This window comes from Ictidomys tridecemlineatus, chromosome 1 (assembly GCF_052094955.1).
Source record: "Ictidomys tridecemlineatus isolate mIctTri1 chromosome 1, mIctTri1.hap1, whole genome shotgun sequence".
Lineage (NCBI taxonomy): Eukaryota > Metazoa > Chordata > Mammalia > Rodentia > Sciuridae > Ictidomys > Ictidomys tridecemlineatus.
Genome location: NC_135477.1, coordinates 99,314,298 through 99,337,196, shown reverse-complemented (window position 1 = coordinate 99,337,196; position 22,899 = coordinate 99,314,298). Strand labels below are relative to the sequence as shown.

Sequence of the window (22,899 nt, the reverse complement as noted above, 5' to 3'; positions counted from 1 at the left end):
CATAACTTCCTAAACAGGTAGATCCAAAAAACATATGGTGGGTAGTAAAACTACAGATAAAAGAAATGGAGTAATTAAACATGAAATTCAGAATAGAGGTTTTCTGTAAGATAACCTCTTATATCAGACAGGGGTTCATGGCCCCTAGTTTTAAATTCCTGGTAAAGCTGAATTTCTCACAGAGGTGGTGGTGTTTGTTTAGTATGAACTGCATATATACATTTTGTCCACTGTTTTCTGGTAGAATTTGTTTCATAATTCAAATATTTAAAGGAAGTGAAAAAATCAATATGTTCTTATATTTATAAAAATATGGTGCAAACAATCAGCAGTATGCTATTGGAAAGTCAATATAGAAACAGATTTGAATAAACAGGCATTTTAAGAATAAGAAGTAAATTCACAGTGTTTCTTGAACTTGTGTACTCTGAGCTATTGCACAAATATATAGATGATTAGCATCTGTTTTCAAATTTGGTTTAAAACATAGATGATTAGAATCTGTTTTCAAATTTGGTTCAGCTATAGGCCTATTTAATGGAAGCATAACTAGAATGGGTGATCTTTTCATTATTTCAAGTAATTATGATGGAAAATTCCTTCTTTATATCATCAAGACTTAAATATTGGGGAATACATGCTGCCTGTATTTATGTATATGAGAATGTATTTATGCATATGGGAATGCTGACCTAACAAAGTATATGGATGTTATAGTGACTATTCTAACTTCATTAATCTCTCCTAAGTAAAGTGAAAATCATTATCATCATAACAAAATGGTGACTTGGTTCATAACTGTATTCTCATCTTGCCAGTTCTTGGAAAGCAGAATTACACAGCTTTATCTTCTAGCAATATGCCTAAAATTCAGAAAGAAAGAAAGGCAGGGCGATGAAGCAACAGGAAGTTATGCAAATGAAATGAAACACCAGAGAGGTAAAATTATATTTTGATTTTTTAAAATCATACTTGTTACTTTTCAATAATTGTAGATTAACATGCAGTTACAAGAATAATAAAAAGAGATTTCCTGCACCCTTTATTTAGTATCCCTTATTGGTGGCATCTTGCATAACTATAATATAAATCATGACCAGGGTACTGGCATCAATATAGACAAGATTATCAAGACATTTTTTCTTTTTCTTTTTGATACCAAGGATTAAACCCATAGGCACTTAACCACTGAGCCATGTTCCCAGCCCTTTTTATTCTTTATTTTGAAATAGGGCCTTGCTAAATTGCTGAAGCTGGCTTTGAACTTGTGATCCTCCTGCCTCAGCCTCCAGAGCTACTAAGACCACAATTACATGCCACAGCACCTGGCCAAAACTTTTTTTTTTTTTAAAGAATCCTTCAGTTGACTTTTGTCTGCACTCTCTGCCACCCCCTCTTTCATCTCTGGAAACCACTAAACTCCAATTCTATGATTTTTTTTAATTTTAGGAATATTATATAAATGATATTATACAGTATATAATTTGGGGATTTTTTTCACTTAGCATGATCATGCAGAGGTGACTCTGGTTGTCATATGTATCAATAGATTATTTTTAACTATTACTGAGTTGTGGTTCAGGGCATGGACACACTACAGTTTAACCATTCACCCATTAAAAAAAATATTGTTGGGGCCCCAGTAGCTCAGTTGGTAGAGCATTTGCCTTGCATGTGTGAGGCACTGGGTTCAATCCTCAGCACCACATAAAGGTATTGTGTCTACAACTAAAAAATATAAATAAATAAATAAACATAAAAAATTTTTAAAAAATTAAAACAGAGTGATATTTTCTTTTATAAAAAATCTGCCTTGTTTTAGTTTTGTGCTATTATGAATAAGCTGCTATAAACATTGATGTGCAGGATTTCATGTGAACATAAGTTTTCATTTCCCTGGAATAAATGTCCCAGGAGTGCAATCGCTGGGTCATCTGGTAGCTCATGTTTAGTTCTTTAAGAAACCAACAAATTCTGTTCCAGAGTGGCTGTACAATTTAATATTCCCATGTGCAGTGAGTAAGTGATCTGAACTAGTATCTTTGAATCCTTCCAGCATTTTTTGGTATGGTCACTGATGTAATTTTTGCTGTTCTAAGTGTGTACAATGATACATCATTGTGGTTTCTAAATAGGCATTTTGATGAGAGCTAATGATGTTGAATATCTTTTAATGTGCTTTTTAGTCATATATATACATCTTCTCTAATGTTTCTTCATGTTTGTTTGTTTGTTTGTTTTCTCTGTTTTTGCTTATCATGTCTTCCTTCCTGGTGTCCCACATTTTTTCTTTTTATAATTCCCTTTCTAGTTAGAAAACTTTAGCTTAGCTATTCTTTCAGAATAGGTCTGTGGGCAATAAATTATTTTTTTTCCTTTTATAATGCCTTAATTTCTCCTTCATTTGTGAAGGATGTTTCTCCTCAAAATCGAATTCAGGGTTGATGGTTCTTTTACCTCAGCACTTGAAAAATGTTGTACCACTTTTACCTGATCCCATGGTTAGTAAGAAATCTGCTATTGTTCAAGTTGGTTTTGTCCCATAGATATTCATATTTTCTCTTTCTCTCCATATTTCTTTTTGTATCTAATTTTCATATGTATCATATCTTGCTTGGAGTTTTCTCAGTTTCTTCTTGGATTTACAGATTACAATCTTTAGGAAATTTTGCAGTCATTATTCTTTCAAGTATTTTTCATTCCTGATTTCTCTTTCTTTCAGGATTCTAATGACACAATGTTAGATCTTCTGTTACTATTACATTGGGAGGCTCTTTTTTTATCTTTTTCAATCTATTTTCCTTTTGCTGTTTAGATTGGATAATTTCTATTATTCTATCTTCAAAGATCATTATTCTTTACTTTGCTCCCTTCATTCTGCTACTGAGACTATCAATTCACTTTCAGTTATTGCAAGTTTCACTTTTAAAATTTCTATTTTCTTTTTTGTCTTCTATTTATTTGCTAACACTTCCCATTTCTTTGTTGAAACTTTTTACTTTTCTCATTTCAAGAATGTTTGTAATTGCTAATTGAAGGATTTTTATTGGTTCTTCTTAGTTACACACGACAGTGGAATCCATTTTCATATAGTTATATGAGCATAAATTGTATTTTATTCTAATTAGAACCCCATTCTTGTGGATATGCATAATGGTAAAATTCACTCTAGTACATCTATAAATGTACAAAGAAAAACTATGCCAAATTCATTCCACAGTCTTTCCATTTCCTATTCCCTTCCCTTCATTCCCCTTTCTCTAATCTACATAATTTCTATTCTTCCACTAGCCCCTCCCTTAATGGGGGTTAGCTTCATTGAAGCCTTTTGATGATGGCTCTATTACAATGTCAAATACTTTTACTTTTGCCATCTTACTATAGGCACCTGTTGATCCTTTTTATTTTTTTTTCATTCCATTTTAGGTCTTTTTGCATTATTAATAGAATAAATGATTGATAAACAAAACATAGACATTTTGGATATTATTTTACAAGATTTGAATATTATTTAAGCCTTCTGTTTTAGTTGGCTTCTTTTGAGATTGCTCTGGCAAAGGAAGGGAAGATGTACTCTATTATTGACATGTGAAAGTATAAGCCTAATTTTCCCACTTGTTCTCTGTTGACAGGAGGAGATTCCTCATTATTGCTAAGTGTAGGTGGGAGTTTGATTCCAAACTCATCCTCAACTGATACTTCACTGCCTGAGAAGGGCATAAGTACCTTCCTACTGTCTCCCCAGAGCATCCCTGAACGCCATGAGGGAGCTGGGTTCCATTTTATTCTACTAGATAATGATGAAAGTCCTGACACTCCACTTGGTCTCTCTAATACTGTGCCAGCAGAGAGCCTGAGGCCTCTGGCAAGGTAGAAATCTAGATTCCTCATCCATTCTTTGCTGGTGTGTGGAAACAGATTTTTTTCTGGGGTATTTGGCTGAAGTACTATCTATCTTGCTAGGCTACTCTTTTTCTGTTCCTTTGACTAGAGATAGCAGATTTTGTGAGGGCTTTAAAAAATCTCCTCTCATTAGTGTTTCTGTATGTCATTACCTTTAGCTCAAAGTCTGGGATTCAAAGCAAAAAGAAAACACTGGGAACCCACCACTGTTTTACCACTTGGGTCCCCAGCTCTCTAGCTCCTCTGCTTTCTCCTCTCCAGCTTTCAGAGTCTTCTGATGTTGTTTATAAATAATGTTGATGGTCTTTAGTTGTACTTATTGGGAAAGTTACACTGACTCCACCTTCCCAGAAACAGAAGCCCTCCATTCCTAGAAAACTTTACAGATTTCATTCTTCACTTTCATTTGTGTTTGTTGAAATGGCATTGGTATAACAGCACTGCCATGAATACTCTTTACTAAGTTTATTATTGCAAGGTAGTATTTGTATTTGTCAGAATTAATAGGGGGTATGTTTCTATAGACGTATGTTGAAAGAGAGAGAATTATAAGAAATTAATTCATGCAGTTATGGTGACAAACGAATCCCAAGATCTTCAGAGTGATATGACAATCTGGAAATCAGCGAAATTTTATGATTTAGTAATAGCCCAAGTGTGAAGGTCTGAGAACCAAGAAAACCAATGGTGTAGTCACAATTTAGAATTCAGTAGGCCTGAAACTCAGGAAAAGCCAATGTTTCAATATGACTGTGACAGCAAGAAAAACTGTGTTTGAATTCAAAGATTATTAGGCAGGAAGAATTCCTCTTTACTCAACTGAGCTTTTTTGTTCTATCCAGGCCTCTACATGATTGGATAATGCTCATCAACATTAGGAGGGCAATCTGTTTTACTCTGTCTACTGATTTAAATGTAAATCTCATCGAAAAATGCCCTCGTAGAAACACAAGAGTAAGATTTGACAAAATATATTAGCATCCTGTGGGCCAGCCAAATCAACATATAAAATTAATCATCATAGTAGGGAAAACTAGAAATTAATGACATATATTGTCCCATAAATGTCCTTTAAGAGCTACATGTTAGTGACAACATGTGTCTTACTAAGAGTCATTATGACAAATCTAGAAAAAGTGTAAAGAAATATGTTAGTGATATTGGCATCAGATTCTTCATTTGGCAACTTCAATTCTCCTATCATCTATATTTATCACCAGTATAAAATAGTTTAAATGTACTCAAATCTCTTTTATCAGCTGCTTTTCATCTCCAGCCCCCCTCTATTCTCCCAAGTAGTGAGCATGTAGTGATATGTGTCATGGAAGAAGAGCAAGAATGAAGCATGTGCTTTTTTTCTCTCTCTCATTTTTCTTCCTATCTTAAATATTTTAAGAAAAAATACTAAGATCTTCCAACTATAAATCAAAATACTTCTATCTGCAATTATACCATACCACCTCAAGGTATGTAGAATACAGTTTATTTCTAGGGTCTCATGTAACAGAATGTTGTTTTTTGTGAGTTGCTCTATAGTCTGTAACAAAGTTAATTACTCTACCTGGTGAACCTGCAGGACAGCTTACTATTCACAGTGCTAGGCCTGGCCTCCCATGCATGTCTACAGCTCATTGGCCATACACACGTTGTATTTTATGCACAAAACTGGTTTTTGAGCACAGAAAAACCTAATAGTGATACAACCAAGCATATATTATACAAAAAATTCTAATAAAACTTTGTAATGTTGAGGTCTAGAGTACCAAGTATGGGCTATTTAAACCGTATAAATAATAGGACTGTCTAGAATGATAGCTTTCAAACTGTGGGTTTTCTGGGGCTACAGGAGTCAAGAGGGGAAAAAAAGAGAGGGCTGAGGGACCATCTCTAATCCCACAAGCATGCCTTGTGTAAAGAAGATACATATTCTTGTCTTTGCTATTTAAGAGTTTTGCTGTTAAAGTAAAAAATCAACGTTCAAAAGTATCGGGCATTGTTTGGGCTAACTAGATCTGGTGACTTAGTGTTAACAGCATTGCTCTTGTGAGCCTCCTATACCCATCTGCTCCTTGCCTTTACCCTGACGTCACCTAATAGGATGATTGTGAAAATGTGGCAGTGAGGTCTCACAAACTCAAGTATTTGAAGAAACTCAAAATATAATCAGTGTTTGAGGTTCTAAAGAATGAAATTTTCAACTACTTCAGAGATAGGACATAGCAAGTACTTTTTTTCCTTCTGATCTCATATAGTTACATTCTGAAAAAACTTTAACTCTTATGAGACTTAATAGAACAGATTTATACCAGATGCTTTGAATTCTGTAATTAACTCTGTCAAAAACAAAGAAAAATCAAAGTTTATCATTTTAAAACATTTTTAAAACCTGTCACTGATGAGAGAAAAATTGACCTGCTGCAAGAATAAAGCTTAGTGTAATAAATAAAATGTGAATTATAATGGCATCCTCAGAAAATAATCTATCAATTATTGTCTGTTTTATTACTACACTTGTTATATACAGCTAAAGAAGAAAACCTTAATACATGTGACTACAGGCTGTAAGCTTACCTGAGTACTAAAGTTAACAGATATCATCAGTCCTGTCCCAGAATCTCTTTCCACCTGCAAACTGATTAAAGTGGCCTTCTTCTCAGCCACTGCCAGCCGAGAGCCCACAGAAAAATACACAAGGCTTAGAGGTTCATCACTTTGTAAGACTTTAATCTGTGCAAATCTGGCACTGTTGTTTATTGCTGCTCCAGAAGTGACTTCATAGAGTTCCACGAAAAAATACACTTCAACTTGAGGTATCTGACAATGACAAGAGAAAAATATATACAACTACTACAAATTTATTTCTATTTTAGGGCAGTTCCAGCATCAAGAAATGTTGTAATACACATAGATCATTATAGAAATGAATATACAATTAAAAAATAAAATTCTTGTGGTAGGTTACTAGAGAATTAGATTTACTTTTAGGGGTTAAGTAACCTTAATAAGGAAAGTGGATACCATCAGAGCATGTTATATGCATGTGTGAAAATGTTACAAAGAAACCCATCATTTTATGCACTTGATACATGATAATATTTATAACTAAAAACAAAATAAAAGGGCATATAGTTGGAAAAAATACATTTACTTTAGGTAAGCTTCTTACCAGAAGACCAACATTCAGAGACAGCTTGACATAGTACATGAGCAAAAGGATAAACAAAATGTATTCATAAAACAGAATATTAGAGCAATATAGTGAAAAGACTCATAGATGGATCTCAAAATATGCTGAGTGAAAATATTGTTTTGAAGTAATATATATATATATATATATATAATACATATATATATGAAGGTGCATAAATAGATATTGAAAGAATAAAGTTCCAATAATTCACTGTTTCAATATATGTTGTTAATGGATATTCATGCAAAGAATTAAAACAAAAAAAGGAAAACAGAATAAAGGAAAACTCAGGACAGCAGCTGCCTCAGTTGGAGGTAGCAGGAAGAGACCAAGGCAGGGTATGGAGTTGAAGAACACTGAGGATGGGGGAACAAAAGGGTTTTAACTTTGTGAGATTTTACTTTGATATCTTTTCTTTTTAAAGAGCTTTAAATGTATAGGACCAAATATTGATAATAATAAATTCTATAATTTCATATTTTTTTTCAAAATTTCACAAAATTCAATTCAAATAAGTCTAAATATATTCTGCTAGTTGTAACTTGCTTCTGTTCTACATTTTTACTTTCTCAACATTCTGAAATGATTTATTTTCTAAAGTTTGAATTCAACTTTAAAACACATTATCAGTCATTTGTCATTATGAATTATTCACTCTTATACATAATCTAAAAACCTTAGGAGTACTGTTAGCTTCCTGGCATGACTCAAAAAAGCTAAGCTGATGGCTTTTTCAACTGCTCATGAGATTGTCTAATTTGATACAATGCATCATTTTCATCTATCAGCAAGGACCTTATTCATTACTTGTGATTTTTGTGCATGTGTGCTGGGGATTAAGCCCAGGGGTACTTTACTACCAATCCACATCCCCAGCCTTTATTTTATTTTATTTTATTTTGAGACAGGGTCTTACAAAGCTTCTTAAGGACTTGCTAAGTTGCTGAGGCTGGCCTTGAACTTGTGACCCTCCTATCTCAGCCTCCTGAGCCCTGGGATTACAGGCATGTGCTACCATGATCATTTCATGATCATTTTGATGATAATCATTATGTTGTGAAATAATACAAGAAATCCTTCATATTATCCAAGAATAAGTTGCATCTTAGTCACACAATAAATACCCTTAATTTCATTTTGCTACGTGAAGAAATGTGTTTAGCTTTCATATGGTACACATCATTCTTCACTCTTTCTGATCAACTGTCAGCAAATATTGAAATACAGAAATAACTGTACTTATTCCACTTTTGAGAAGCCAAATTTAGCAAATACCATAAAATAAAACACTAGAAAAGTATGGGTAAGTATATTCAAGAACTATTATTCCCTAATGACCAAGTGAGCTTGAATTCACAATGATTTATTTCAACTGAAGATTTCAGCATATTATATAAAGACTCTTTCCTTTATTTTCCAGTAAAATATTCCTTTTCATTGTCATGATGATTATAACATTACTTACAACCACTTGCAGTCAAAAAGAATATATTATAATCTAAGTGAAGAACTATCTAAAATTGAGCAGTGTACAGATGGTGCCTACACATAATTAGACCAGAGGCAAAGGTATCTTCTCTCAAAAAAGAAACATTCTATTCAATAATATTGCTTAAATCTACTGAGAAAACAAGACACATAGATCACACCTGAGCCTCTCGAGACTCCTAGATGTGATTGGAGACCTTACAAGAACCCATTCTATGTATAACTGCTAGCAGATTTCTTTCCTAGTTAAGTCAGATGCACACCAGGGTGATCTTTTGCCCCGACTAATATAAAATTAGTTTTGCTGGGATCAGATCTGCTCAGAAGCAGAAAACCAATATAATAAGGATACAATGTCTTACTAAAAGCTCTTTCAAAATTCCAACAAATGTTTAAACATTCTGCTTATTTTAAGCAGATTTCATGAGTTAAGAGCATGCTTCCTAAGTTAATTATTATCTTATACATTGTAATATAGAGCCAACAATAAATCATCGGAAAAAATGCAAGTGAGTTGAAATGGAGGGATGGATTTTCAACAGTTAGAGTAATCAGAAATACTAATCTGGTTGAAAATGACTCAAGAATTGTTTACACAATGAGTAGCTGGGCCAGAGGACAAAAAAAAAATAAAAAAGACAAAGAAAGAAATATTGACAAGCTTATTTTACAAAAATTGAAAAATTCAAATTCTCAGTAAATTCCCAGTCTAAAATCTGTGATCCAGCAAAATGATTTTGACATTACAACTAGGCAAGATACAAAGAAATTCCACAAAAACAATATGCTTGAGTTTCCATAAAATGATTTAAAAATGATTACTTCTAAAGAAACATTGGAAGTTTACCGCCTTGTGCCTCATCATTTCTTACCTTCCCTGGCTTAAGTTCAAGGCTGATGAAGCACTGTGTTTGACCTGCTGTACACGTCGTGTTTCCTGACACAGACAGAAGTTCATCCATCAGGTTCACTCCTTCTTTCTGGAGAACAATGGCTGTTTTATTAAGTGTGACTCTCCAAGAGACCTGGACATCTTCAAAGGCTCTGTGAACAAAGCGAACACGTGAGCAGTGTGGTATCCAGTTCATCACCATTGATAATGCTGAAAATGACCAGTTCTCCCCATGACAGAAAGGTTAAGGCTCAAGGTCTACACAGTATTCCTCAACTACACTCTATTAGTAATGAATAAGCATTTGTGGAACTATTCTACATCAAGAATGTGAAAGCAAATAATATTTTTTTTGCCTATCATGTACAGAAAAGTGAAAGCAAAAATTAAAGAGAACCCAACTTACATAAACACTTCTAACTTATCTTTTAGCAAAAATTTCTCTATGAAACAACACTATTGTTAAAAATAGTTGTTATTACAATAAAGGGCAAAAGATGACCAACATTTTCACAGAACATTTAGGTGCAAAAAGGAAAATGTATGTGTGTGTGTGTGTGTATGTGTATGTGTGTGCATATCAAATATATTTATGCATCAGAATTCAAAGCTGTTACTATATTATTAAATGCAAACAAAATTTTGGTACTCCAAGTGTCCCTCAGACTGTAATGGAGTCCTCAGAGAATAGTAAATATGATGGAGTGATAACCTGCATAATCTGACATCTGTGAGGTACTTCACGAAGTACGAAACATTTGAGGCAGCCCTATATTATGATTATGAACCAAATGTGTTAAATCCCAGATCAAGGACTACAGCATCTGCACACTGACACATCAAATTCCATGCTGCCTACTATCAAGGTTTCATTCTGTCTCCACTATTGTGTGAATCCCAATTAGTGTATAAACATACACTCACACACATATCAGTCACACCTGTTTGGCTGCCTTGTGACAAGAAGATGCAGTCTCCTCATATCAGCTCCTTCCCCCAGTTCAAGCCCATCCTGGGAGTCCTCACTGAATCCTATGATTCCATTGTGGAGATCACTTCCTGAAAAGAAAAGTGGAGGCTATAATACATTTAAGAATTTACAAGATCTGCAATGCCTTAGGAATCTTGCCAACTCAGAGAGCATAAGTGAAAAATCCAGAAATGAGGAGTGGGAGCTACAGTGTTTAAAGATCTTCACTAGAAATAAACCAAATATCTACCCTAAAACATCAAGGTAGAAAACAGTTTGAGAAACAGTTCAAGAAAAACACCAAATCCTCCTCCCCACCTAACACACACATACTCATCTCTCTGATGAGACCTTCCTTTACATTTGATTGCACTTGACATTTTAAAGTCTGTGTATCCCCACAGAATGTACCTATCCAGCAGCAGCTGTTTCACTTACTACTATCTTCCCAGCACCAAGAAGAGTGCTCACATTTGGTAAGCATTTACTAATATCTTTTGAATAAATGAGCTCCAATTAACCCATCTACCTTCCTAAAAGTGGACTGACCAAAAGGGTTCATGTTACATGTTCAGTTATTTACCCCAGAACAAAACAAAACTACTAAGGAATTCTGACTCTTCTGAGCAACATTTAAGTTTACAGGAATCTTCAAACTAAAAAAGATATAAATATATCTTTTGGAATAAAACCAGACCCCATACTATACTAATCACTTCACATCCTGGCCAGCATATGAGTGAGCTTCTAGGACTAGAGAAATGCCCGTGTACATTTTTAGCAGCTTTCTATTTCCCAGTGACCTGGTTTTGCAAAGTGATCCCGGAAGCAATGACCCTAAAGTAGTCACCTTCAAAAACTGCTTACTTCCATCACTTGTAAATCTCACTCCTGAGGTTCCCAGGAGACAGAACTTCTACAGACTAGGTTAAGTTAAGGACACAGAAACTTCTTAGCTGTCCTGATTGAGGAAAGCTTATAGTCAACAGCCCCTGCTCTATTTCCCAGGTGTGAAACGTAAGCAAATGTGGAGTCCATGGCTTATGAAGAAGCACCTGATGGGCTACATTGGTCCAGGTGCTCCGGTGGGTCTTGCCTCAGCCAGTCCCCATTCTCACTAACTGATCACTGCCGTCATTCCTTAGACTTGCATCTGAACCTGTGTTAGCATTTTCTGTTTTGAAGCAATGGTTTCCTCGTCACCTTCAGTGGGGATTTGGTCTCTTTAAGTAGCTTATAAGCTTCTCACAGGCAGAGCCTTCATTTATTTTTGTTTATACAACAGTAGCACCTAACATTATCTAATGAAAATAATGCTTTCCTTGCCATATCTACAACAAATTGAGGTCAAGTTTCTAGTAAGATGCTCCAGACTTCTAATCTGCCAAACCTGTTTTATTGTAAAAGTGCTTTCCAAAATCTAAATGTGAAAAGATAATGAAATTAGTTAAAGATGAGAGAAATCAGCAAATTAATGATCCAGTTAAAACTGAAATATTATGAAGAAAAAGAGCCAAGTGAGAAAAAGATGAAGGGTACATTTACAGGCAGAGTGAACAACTCAGAATAATATGACCATGCGGATGTGACTGGTGGCATGCTGATTTTAAATCTTTTCCTCCATACCTCAGATAGGGTGTTAATTTCCAGGATATATAAAGAACTCAAAAAGCTTTACACCAAAAAAAAAAAAACCACAAAATAATCCAATTGGTAAATAGGCAAAAGAACTAAACAGACATGTTTCAAAAGAAGAGATACAAATGGTCAACAAACATATGAAAAAATGTTCAGCATTTCTAGCAATTAGAGAAATGCAAATGGAAACTACACTGAGATTTCATCTTACTCTAACCAGAATGGCAAGTATCAAGAATACAAGTAACAATAATTGTTATCAAGGATGTGGGAAAAAAGGTTCACTCATACATTGTTGGTGGGATTGCAATTTAGTGTAACCATTCTGAAAAGCAGCATGGAGATTCCTCAAAAAACTAGGAATAGAATTATCATTTGACCCTGTTGTTCCACTCCTTGGTATATATCTAAAGGATTTAAAATCAGCACACTACACTGGTACAACCACATCAATGTTCATAGCTGTACAATTCACAATAGCTAAGCTACGGAACCAACCTAGGTACTCTTCAACAGACGAATGGATAAAGAAATTGTGGTATGTGCACACAATGGAATATTGCTTAGTCATAAATAAGAATGTGTGTATGACATTTGCTGGTAAATGTTTGGATCTAGAGACTATCATGCTAAGTAAAATAAGCCAACCCCAGAAAACCAAAGGGCAAATGTTCTCTCTGATATGTAGAAACTAACTCATAATAAGGAGATGGGGAGGAATAGAAGTTCAGAGGATTAGACAAAGGGGAATGCAAGGGAAAGGAAGGGGGATGGGAATGGGAAGAACAATGGAATGGATCAGACATAACTTTCCTATGTACATATAGGAATACGACATGGTGAATTTCAACATCGTGTATGCCCGTAAGACTGGGATCCCAGTTAGAATTAAGACATATTCTACGCATGTACAATTTTATCAAAATGGTTTCTACTATTATGTATCACTAAAAAGAACCAACTAAAAAATATTAACTCTAGTGACTCAAGTAATTCACTGTCTTAAGCTAAACTTAAATAGATTGATCTTATTACAACTTCCGGGCCACAAAAGTACATGTTTTACCTCCATCACTTCAAAGATACCTGCAATAACAACCATGGCAAAAGCTGCAAATCCAGTGGCATCCTTTCCCTTCACAATCTGTGCTCCCCCTTGAGGGTCTGTGAGGAACACAAAGAAGAATTCCTGCCCTTCAGGCTCATCATCATCCAAAATTGGAACAGATACTTTGCGTTCTCTTTCTCCATCCAGAAACATAAGGATAAGACTTTGTTCTTCAAAGTCTTCTTCTTCAACTGCCCAGGTCCGGTTGGAGGTTTCATAAATATCCTGAAAAGGCAACGCATTTGGTTCCTTCTGAGCACATCTCTTGCCAAAAGTTTTAACTGTTACACTGACATTGCCTTCAAACCCACCAGTTCTTTGGATACGAATTTCCACAGTATTGAATGTGCCATTCTTCATCTCCTCTTCAACATAAACAATGGGGGGGCCAAGACTAAAAGTTCCGTGAATGGAAATACTGGCAGTTACAGTGGTCATGTCAGGCTTCTCAGGCATGGTAGATGAACCATGAACGGTGACAAGATTCTCAGGGGTGGCAGACAGACCAGTTGTCTCAGTAATGATGGCAGCCATCTCAGTTGTCTGAGGAATGGTAGTTAACTCGCTTGTGCCAGGATATGTGGTAGAGTCAGTTTCTATAGGAATGAGAGTGGTATCAACTACGACAGCCACAGCTGTCAAAGGGACAGAAACATCCATGCCTGCCACATCATCATTATCCAATATTGTGATCACTGCAACACTGAAATCTAGATTCAGGCGTGGTCTCCAATTAGCATCAAACTTTTGTAGTCCCTGAATTTCTACTGAAGTAAGATTAACATAAAAAGTTTCTTCCATCTCATGAAGCTGATCGTTAATAATGGTTATTTCAAAATCAACTTCAGCTTGGAATTTTTGAAAAAACATTTCCCCTTTCTGTATAGGCTCAAAGTCTTCCAGTGGCTTTGCACTTCCTGGAGTTGTCTCATAGGAAACTTTAATAAGATCACTGTGGAACCCAAACAGTCTTTGCACATGTAATCTGATTATCTGTATATCTTCTGAAACCGTGATACTTCTTGAACTAGGGGAAAACTGGAAGACTCCCATAGGTTCAATTTCAGCAATGGTGAAACCTGATCTGGAAAAATTTAAAACAATGAGAATTGATTAAAATAGGACTACCACTATAGGGAGTATTCTTTTATACATTTTTGATGCTGCTCATGAAGCATCTTATAAATGACATGGCCTTACAAATTCCGTATCCAAGAAATGAATGAGCAACAGTGACAGAGAAAGTACTTAACAAGTCTTGGCTAAATGAAGAGCTCTTAGGTCTCTGCTATGTTTCTCCATCATCCTGGGGCCACTAACAGGAGGATCTGAAGCCTCAGCCTCTCTCTAATGATGAGTAAAAGAAGACCAAAAATCTCTGTGATGCTCTAGACAGCAGACAGTGTTTCTGTCTATCAAATAGGAATATTAACTAGTACTTAGGAACACAATTCTTATCTCCTCAAACTGTCAGTAATGGGACTATTCTCTCATGTAAATGTAGCTAAAACTCTCTATATAAATTGGAAGAAGCATCCATGGTTTAAAAATTTTATTCTTTTCTTATGAATTTTTATTGTGAATTAATAACTATATCAAAAATTGCAACTGGTGGCCCATCAGTCTTAATTCTGACTATGGACATATTTTCTTTGACTAACAGAGTTTAACATGTAAATAATTAAATGTAAATTTGAGTGCCTTTAAAGAAGACACCCCAGGCCTATCCCTCTATATTGTCAAGCACTATCAGTACATAAATTAGTTGTTAGAGTTCAGTCTGTGACAAGACAGTCAGGGTCCAAATTATGGCCAGAACACTGAGCTGTGTAGATGCTAGGTTTATTACCTTATGTATAAATCATTCTTCATTTATAAAATGGGACAAATAGTTATATCTAGTTCAAACAGTGGCTGTTTGGAAGAACGAAGAGTGTGTATGTGTGTGTGTGTGTGTGTGTGTGTGTGTGTGTGTATACACAGCATAAAACAGTGTGGTTTAGGAGAAGCACTATAACACTGAAAGCTATTATTGGTGTTGTTAAAGGCATTTGAATTTATGACCTTTAAATATGTTCTCTGGACAACCATTTCTTTTTAAATGACATATGCATAATGTGTAATCTAAAGCCATGTTTGACTTCACCAACAGATGCCTCCCACATAAAAGTGTGTGCACGCACAACAGTCTAGTGCACATATTTTCCTCAATTTACAAATAAGCAAACTGAGGAACAGAAAGACCAAGTAACTTTCCCAAAGTCACATAGCAAATCAGTGGCAGAGCCAGAACTAATAAGTGTGGTTCTCAGATCTGCCTTCTGCTGTTCTGGCCAAGTGCATCTCAGGCATGAGAAAAATAAACTGCTTTTAGGCGGGATATATTTCATTGAAAATATATGCTTGGTTCCATATGAATAGTTATAATACATACATCAAAAAATGAAATAAATTAAAGTCAAAGAGTTACTTGTTTGAATAAGTAACATTATTACACTACTATGATGTTTTATTCTTATTTATTATCACTTGGGGAAATCAGGCATTTTCAGTAGCTTTGCAAAAGACAGTTTCCTGTAAAACAAGCATATTTGACGCCACAGTTCCTACTGCGGATGGGACTCAGGGTGACCACTCTCAAGTTAAAGGTCATGATGAGCTCTTTAAAGCAAACAGAGTGGTGGCTGCTGAGACCCAGCCTCCCAGGCGGCGTCTTTGGGATGCAGGCTCTATGTTGCTTTACAGTTAAATGGTTTGCATCTGCTTCAAGGTCAGTGACCCCTGTGCTTTCCTCTGTAGTGACTGATACCCCAGACCATTCCTCAGAGAATTTCTGGGTTGAGAATCAGGTTGGTCTTACCGGAGTTGGGCTCCACCAGGAGCACTGCTCCGCACACCTGACAGGTGAATGACGAAGGCCTCCAGCCGACCAGGGCTGGGGAAGGTCCACAGCAAAACTCCTTTCCTTTGTTCACCATGGGAAAATGACAGGCTCCCTGAAACAAATGTGAAAAGTGAAGCAGGCTCGCTCTTAGGTTCTTAAATTGGAATTTGACTCTTACACATGTAGTGAAATATTTTCTTTTCCAAAATTTTGGTAGAGTCCACAAAAGATAACATATTAAAAACTGGGGGAGGCAAAGGTATATAAATAAACTTGCAGAAGCTCCCCTAACCACATAAACCCGACTTTCAGTCCCTGTCTACTCATCACTTATCTTCCCCTGCCCCCAGCTTAATTGCCAAATCCAGTAGTGAAAAGAGAATAGTGTTAGGCAAGAGTCGACCAGTACTTAGTGTCAAGGGTCAGGCACTGGTTCAAATTCTGACCCCAGGATACTTTGGAAATGTGTCTTGAAGTAGTTTAGGACAAAATATCACAATGCATGTATGTTATTTTAGGTTACTTCAGAAAAAAAATAAATGTTACAAATATGGTAGAATGACTGTTAAATCTAGTCAGTGAGTTTGTGGGTGTTCATTATATTTTATTTTCCATTTTGTTGACAAATTTATTAGAAAAACTCAAAAAAGCTAATCAAGCCTATTTAAAGATATAAATCTATTTTGGGGAACTTCTGTAATTTTAAAATAAGCAAGTTATTATAAATTCACTAAAACTTCTAAATATTAATTTCATATGTAAACGCAGTAACATACACAGACTTAAAGAGCAATGTATTCACAGATACATATTTTTAAATTATCTAAGCTGTTACCAGCACAAAAGTAAATAGATAGATAGAATAGAAGGAGCTGTGCATATCACCAAAATTGACAGAAAGGGTAGGCGAGTAGCAAATAAGTGTTACTACAGAAAATAGATTTAAAAGATGATGAAATAGTTTTAATTTAGGGGATGTGCTAAAAGGAAAATCAAGCAGAAGAAGTACTTGATACATTATATCAACATTACCTATCCAGTGGCTATGGAAACCCCAGTAACCAAGGCAGTTCTAATGCTATGGTGGCTCTTAACCAAGCATCTAAATTCACTCTGAACTACTGGGATTCCTGTTGGGTTGCAAGCTGGCCTGTCAATATTGTCATTTTCTCTGTCCTGGGCTCTCACCCTCATCTAAAGGATTTCAGGTTTTTATTCCTTTTTTTTTTTTTTTTTGGCTGAGAACTTGAGAAAATGAAAATCTTTCCATCTTCACAGAGAGACTGTGGATCTCAGTTCTTACACAGGATTCACTACATTTATGACTGATGGTACATGGTATTTGCCTGGTGACCAGGAGGACACTGTAAATAAATGACAGGTGGAGGGGGAAGTACAAAGATTCTGAGTCCACTGAGATCTCCATTATAACTGCCATCACAAGGATTCGGAGTGGGTTCTGTATAACACGGCAGAGGTCAAACCATCTAATGCTTACATCTTGCTCAAAAAGTTAATGATATAATTTTTAAAATTCAGTATGTAAAGTAACCACAGTTGTTCTATCAGAAATATTCAAGTGGACATGTAAATTAATGCAAAGTTACATCTTTTTAATTACCATATGGACCAAATAAGGTACTTAGAACTACTTTTAACAAACTCTTAATGGACTGGCAAAGCACTCACTGTTTTGAGGTAAGGTATGAAGTCTTCAATGTGTCTCAAAAAAAAGTTTCTCTCCTCCTCACCAATCTGCTCTTACAATCCTGATCACTTACATATGGGAATACTATACTAGGAAGCTAATAGTTTAGTGTCCAGAGGAAGGATGACCCAAGAAAGTGGCCAGTTACACATCTGCCTATCCTATAGGCTGATCTTAGAAACACTAAAACTCACCCAGTATTGGGGTCATGTTACCAACAGTGATGGACTCAGGGATTTCTAACCCAGGAGCATATCCTGTGGTCCAGGTCACTGAGAGAGCACCATATGTTCCTGTCCTAGAAATCATAACTTGGCTTGTGCCAGCAGTGATATCCGTGAGTTGAAAAGCAGTGGATTCAAATCCAACCTGAAGAAAAACATGTTTAGATTATTTCATATTTCATTTGAAAATTTCCAGGGAATTTGAAGAGTGTGTTAAATGTCAAATTTCCTTGTGTTTATATATCTCCTTTTTTTTTTTTTTACAATATATTCAATTAAAAAAGATTTAAGAAATAAAATCTCATATTTGAAAATTTATTCTGCTTCATAATTTAGATTATAATCTATAGCTTTCTCTTTTTGAATAAAATGCAATTCCCTCATTGGACAATATCCAAAAAATAAATAAAACCATAATTAAATGAAAGCAAAAAAAAATTAAATGGCATTTTAATATAACAACCTGATTTGTCTAAAACTGAAATCCAACCTTTTTCTAAGATATAACAACATATTTCTTCATTTACAAAATGAACACCATGGACTGGACCTTCTCTTAAGGTTTTCAATTCTTTGATTCAACTTGATATCTTTTTGTGAAGATTAGAAAACTTCAAAGATTTTTTTTAAAAAAATAACTGTCCTTTTCACAAGCATCACATCCCAGGACATGTGATTTATAGATGAAATAAGTTCTGGTCAATGAATTAAAATAAAACCAGATTTCTAGCTTCACATTGTGATTCAGATAGCTCAAATTACCTCTTCTGGTTTCAATAGCTGTAAATTTGGAATATCATTTGATCAATGGTTTTATTGTAAGACTTACTCTTCCCTTTTAAAATTAGAAAGAAGAATAGCAGAAGAGTGTGGGAGGATGCTGAAAGACAGCTTCTGGAATCACAGAGGAGAAAACAACAGTGACAACTTTTACTTGACACTAGTCTAGAGTCTCTGTCACCGAGATCTCTGGTTAGCAACTGCCAAGAGCTTTGAGTGAGATCATGCTTGCTACATGGCTGGAGGACTATAGGAACACATCCTAGTCACATCACAAGCACACATACACACACCGTGTAAATACTGGCAGGAGTACAGAGGATACATTGCACACATAACGTTTCCCTTCAGGGTGGGTGGTAAAGTGTTGTGTACAGGTAAGGAGTAAGAAATACTTAGCTACTCCAAGTGAATGGCTTGGGATAAAACAAATCTATTTAATAATAAGCAGTAAGCACAAAAAACCAACAATGTTTCAGAGACTTTTAGTAAATTCTATTCCCTTACTCATTCTTGAACAAAAGAAAACAAACCGGTTCCTTTCAATAATTTTTAATGCTGGTGGATTCCGCTTTAGAGGACAGAGCAAATGCACTTGCTATGAAGAAGATACCCAGGAAAGAGTAGCTAAAGAGCATTCTGTAATGGCCAGAGACTGTATCTGCCTATATTTCTACCCATTCAACCACACAGATTCCACATCAGCATCTGGAGCCAGGCTTGTCACTTCAGCTCCCATCTGAAGGTGTAAGGAGGAATTATATCTCATAGCATCTCCAAACAGACATCATGTTGCCATAGCCATAGACAGCAGATCTAGCTTTGTCTTATATGGACAGAATCAAAATAAAAGAAAGTAAGGCCTTTCTTCTTCTTCAAATTGCTGAAATAATTGGGCAATAATTTCTCCTGAGATGAACTTGGACAACTCAGATACTTGGGTGCAACCATATTACAGAAAGTCTTCTAGCATTTGTCTAAGTCAGCACAAACTTGCACAGTAAACCAAAGCCTGAATGGCAAAGACAAAAGATCTGAAATATTCACTAATATTTCATTCTAATTTTAATTACTTAGTATAAGTAACCCAATAGTAAATAGTTGATATCAAGAAAAGACTTGGGCATTTCAACTTTAGGTTGACTGTTATTTTTAAAATTCCACAACTTACATTCAAATTCTACAAGATAAAAAATTTTCTAACACCCTAAAAAAGTAAACATTTTTCCTAACTAGTATTGAAAGTTGACAAATACTTTCATATAATTTTTCTATTATTATGTCAACTTTGATATTCACAGGATTATTCAGATTGAATAGTTGATATTAAGAAACTCTCTAGGAACTTGGTCCTTCTTGTGAAGCTGCCCTCTGCTGGTCGGCTGCAGTACCACACCAGGGCCAATTACCTGAGAATTGGCTGCTTCTTCAGGGACTGGAAGCACAGCAGATTTTGCTTCCTGGAGAATGGTTGGCATTCCATAGACATTTCCACTGAGGAGCATCACAGTCACTAGCTGCAAGGTGATATTGGAGCCCAGTGACAGAAAGACCTAGAAACCAACAGCATCAATTACATTTTTTTAGTTGTTAAGAAATGATTTTCAGAGTAATATAGTGAGCCTTTAGCACACTGCCTGAGGTTTCCTTAGTAGCAATTTCATCACTGTGTGACCTTAGTCTTAAAAAAACCTCCAGCATTTAGAGTGTGAGGTGAGGAGTAGTCGTTGCATAGTATAAAAACTTGCAAATGTTCCATGTGTACTCAAATAGTCTCAAAAAGGAATCAAGTAGCAGTGTTGGTGAAGAAATCATGTGTCAAGGGAACAGAAAGAGCACACTGTTGAATATTATCAGGCCCTGAAACCCAGAAAAAACCCACTTTCTTCCTCTTCATTAATTCATAAAGAATTAATGATATTTACTCAAAATGGACAATGAATTAGGTATCTTGATTATTTGAATGTTGGATAAATAAAAATTCCTAACATCATGTATTAAATTACCAGTGGACAAAATTTTAAAGTCTAATAAAATAGGGGAAGTTCTGAACTTACAAACTGATGTTACACTAAAAGTATTTTTGAAACTTATAATACAATTTTACATAGAAACATTGTTATTGGTAATGGCTAACCCCAAGTTGTCCAATAACCTGATCTATTCCTAAAAAATTTTGTATCTTTGGTAAATATAAAAGCAAGCACTTCTATGCAGTCTCTTCTTCTTTCAAATATAATGAACTTAAACATGTGTCATTTCCTCAAATGTACAAAGGGTACAACATAGCAGTTTTAAATGATGTGCAACCTAAGGGCAAAAGATGTTTCATTCTTTCCAAATGACATCTGCTGAGACAGGGGAGAGCTTAGTGGTAGAGCACTCGCCTAATATTTGTTGGTTCAATGTCATACTGTGAAAAGAAATTACATAACTAAACATGAATTTTAGTTCAAATGTTAAGGAAACAAATCATAATATTAAACTTTAATCATGTGTACACCTGTCTGGGTAGCTAGTGATAATTTATTCCCATTTTCTAAAGAATGAAGGATGAGGTGTCATCATAAGCACAGAGTCCCTGATGCCTTTCCTCTTAACTCTCTGTTCATGGGCCCATCCCAGACTTGTGTGATGCAGCAGTTCTTCAAGGTACAGGAATTAAACATTAAAATTGAACTGCGGTCACAACAGATTTGAGGAACAACTGGTCTACCCACAGAAGAGTGGTTAGATGAGTTTGAAAAGGAACTTGAAAGTTTTAGGCAGTGATCATGTTCTTCAACATGGCCTTCCATATCCCTGATCCAAGACTACCTCGTCAGTGCTATTTTATATATTTCTCATCATTCTTAATGCCTTTTGGGCACAAACAGAAAGAATTTATAGTCCCATGATATCCTGTGCACATTTCCAACACTGTGCACCCACATACTTTTTTAATTGGTTGTTAGTGAGCCTCTCTTACACTAGACAGAAGGACCAGGATGACAGGAATTGTGTCTCAATCATCTTTGATCTGTTCTGCTTCCCATAAACACCAGCACAGAGATGAGTGCTCAAAAAATGACCCAACCTCAGAGGTAAATCTCCTCCTTCATTCCCACTTAAGCCCTTTAAACCTAGACATGTTCCTTCAGTGAACCAATGGTTCCTGCAGTCAGTGTGTGCCTCATCCAAGAACCCACTTCTTAGACAACTGTGGTAACAGTTTAAACTCCATGGTCCAGGTCTTCCTGCAGTCAGTGTGTGCCTCATCCAAGAACCCACTTCTTAGACAACTGTGGTAACAGTTTAAACTCCATGGTCCAGGTCTTAAACCTACATCAAGAGTCTTAGCAGAAGCTTTCCTTGTTCAAAGACCCACTTGAAAGTAGCCACATCACAACAGACTAAACATGTCATGGCCTTGGTTGTTTTCCCTTTGGTTGACCTATCCTGACCTGTCTGAAATCCTAACTTTTACCCAGAAGTATGGAGCAAGGAGAATTACATACTCTGCACTATGTGCTGTGTAACTATATTGTGTAATAATATCCCAAACCTCAAAAAACAATGTATCATATCTCGGATGGGAGGGAGGAAGTGGATCCTTAAAAAAATCCTGCCCTTGTTTTATAAGCATGTTGCATCTTGATCCAAACAGTTACTTTGAAAAACTAACTCACCAATATCTAATTATGTGCAATTTTATACCACACATCCTCAACTATAGGAGTGAAGAAGAAAGAACCCATGCATTTGAAATAGGTTAATGAAAGAAGTTATAATAAGCAAATATAGCAAGCTTCTCAGTATGCATGAACTAGCAAATTTTATTTCTGTTCATTAGAATTTAGAAACCATAAGAACAAACTAGTTTCAAAGAAGATTTTAAGAACACTATATATAATTCACATGTGGTATTAGGAAATCTAAGTGTCTTCATAAACTATGCCATTATGCTGTTCAAGTAAAATGAAAGAAGAACTACTATCATTCAAAGTGATCTAGGTACCACAAAAAGCTAGCTAATAGCCAAGCAGATCAAGTGTCTTAGTCTATATAATATATATCATATATTTTAGGTGAGTGCAACTTTCAACTGTACACATCAGTTAACAAAATAATACAA

General features: G+C 35.5%; 1 protein-coding gene across 8 annotated transcripts in view; it reads right to left on the bottom strand.

The window, feature by feature from the left end:
* The window catches only part of Adgrv1 (adhesion G protein-coupled receptor V1), a 545,344-nt gene that overhangs the window by 318,591 nt on the left and 203,854 nt on the right, over window positions 1–22,899 (bottom strand). For all 8 annotated transcript variants that reach the window (XM_078044879.1, XM_078044892.1, XM_078044896.1 and 5 more), the window contains 7 exons: window positions 20,195–20,338; window positions 17,976–18,150; window positions 16,050–16,185; window positions 13,168–14,273; window positions 10,415–10,532; window positions 9,454–9,625; window positions 6,475–6,717 (listed from right to left, as the gene is read on the bottom strand). In XM_078044879.1, the coding sequence (XP_077901005.1) occupies window positions 6,475–6,717; window positions 9,454–9,625; window positions 10,415–10,532; window positions 13,168–14,273; window positions 16,050–16,185; window positions 17,976–18,150; window positions 20,195–20,338 (2,094 nt within the window). The remainder of the gene's footprint in view (window positions 1–6,474; window positions 6,718–9,453; window positions 9,626–10,414; window positions 10,533–13,167; window positions 14,274–16,049; window positions 16,186–17,975; window positions 18,151–20,194; window positions 20,339–22,899) is intronic.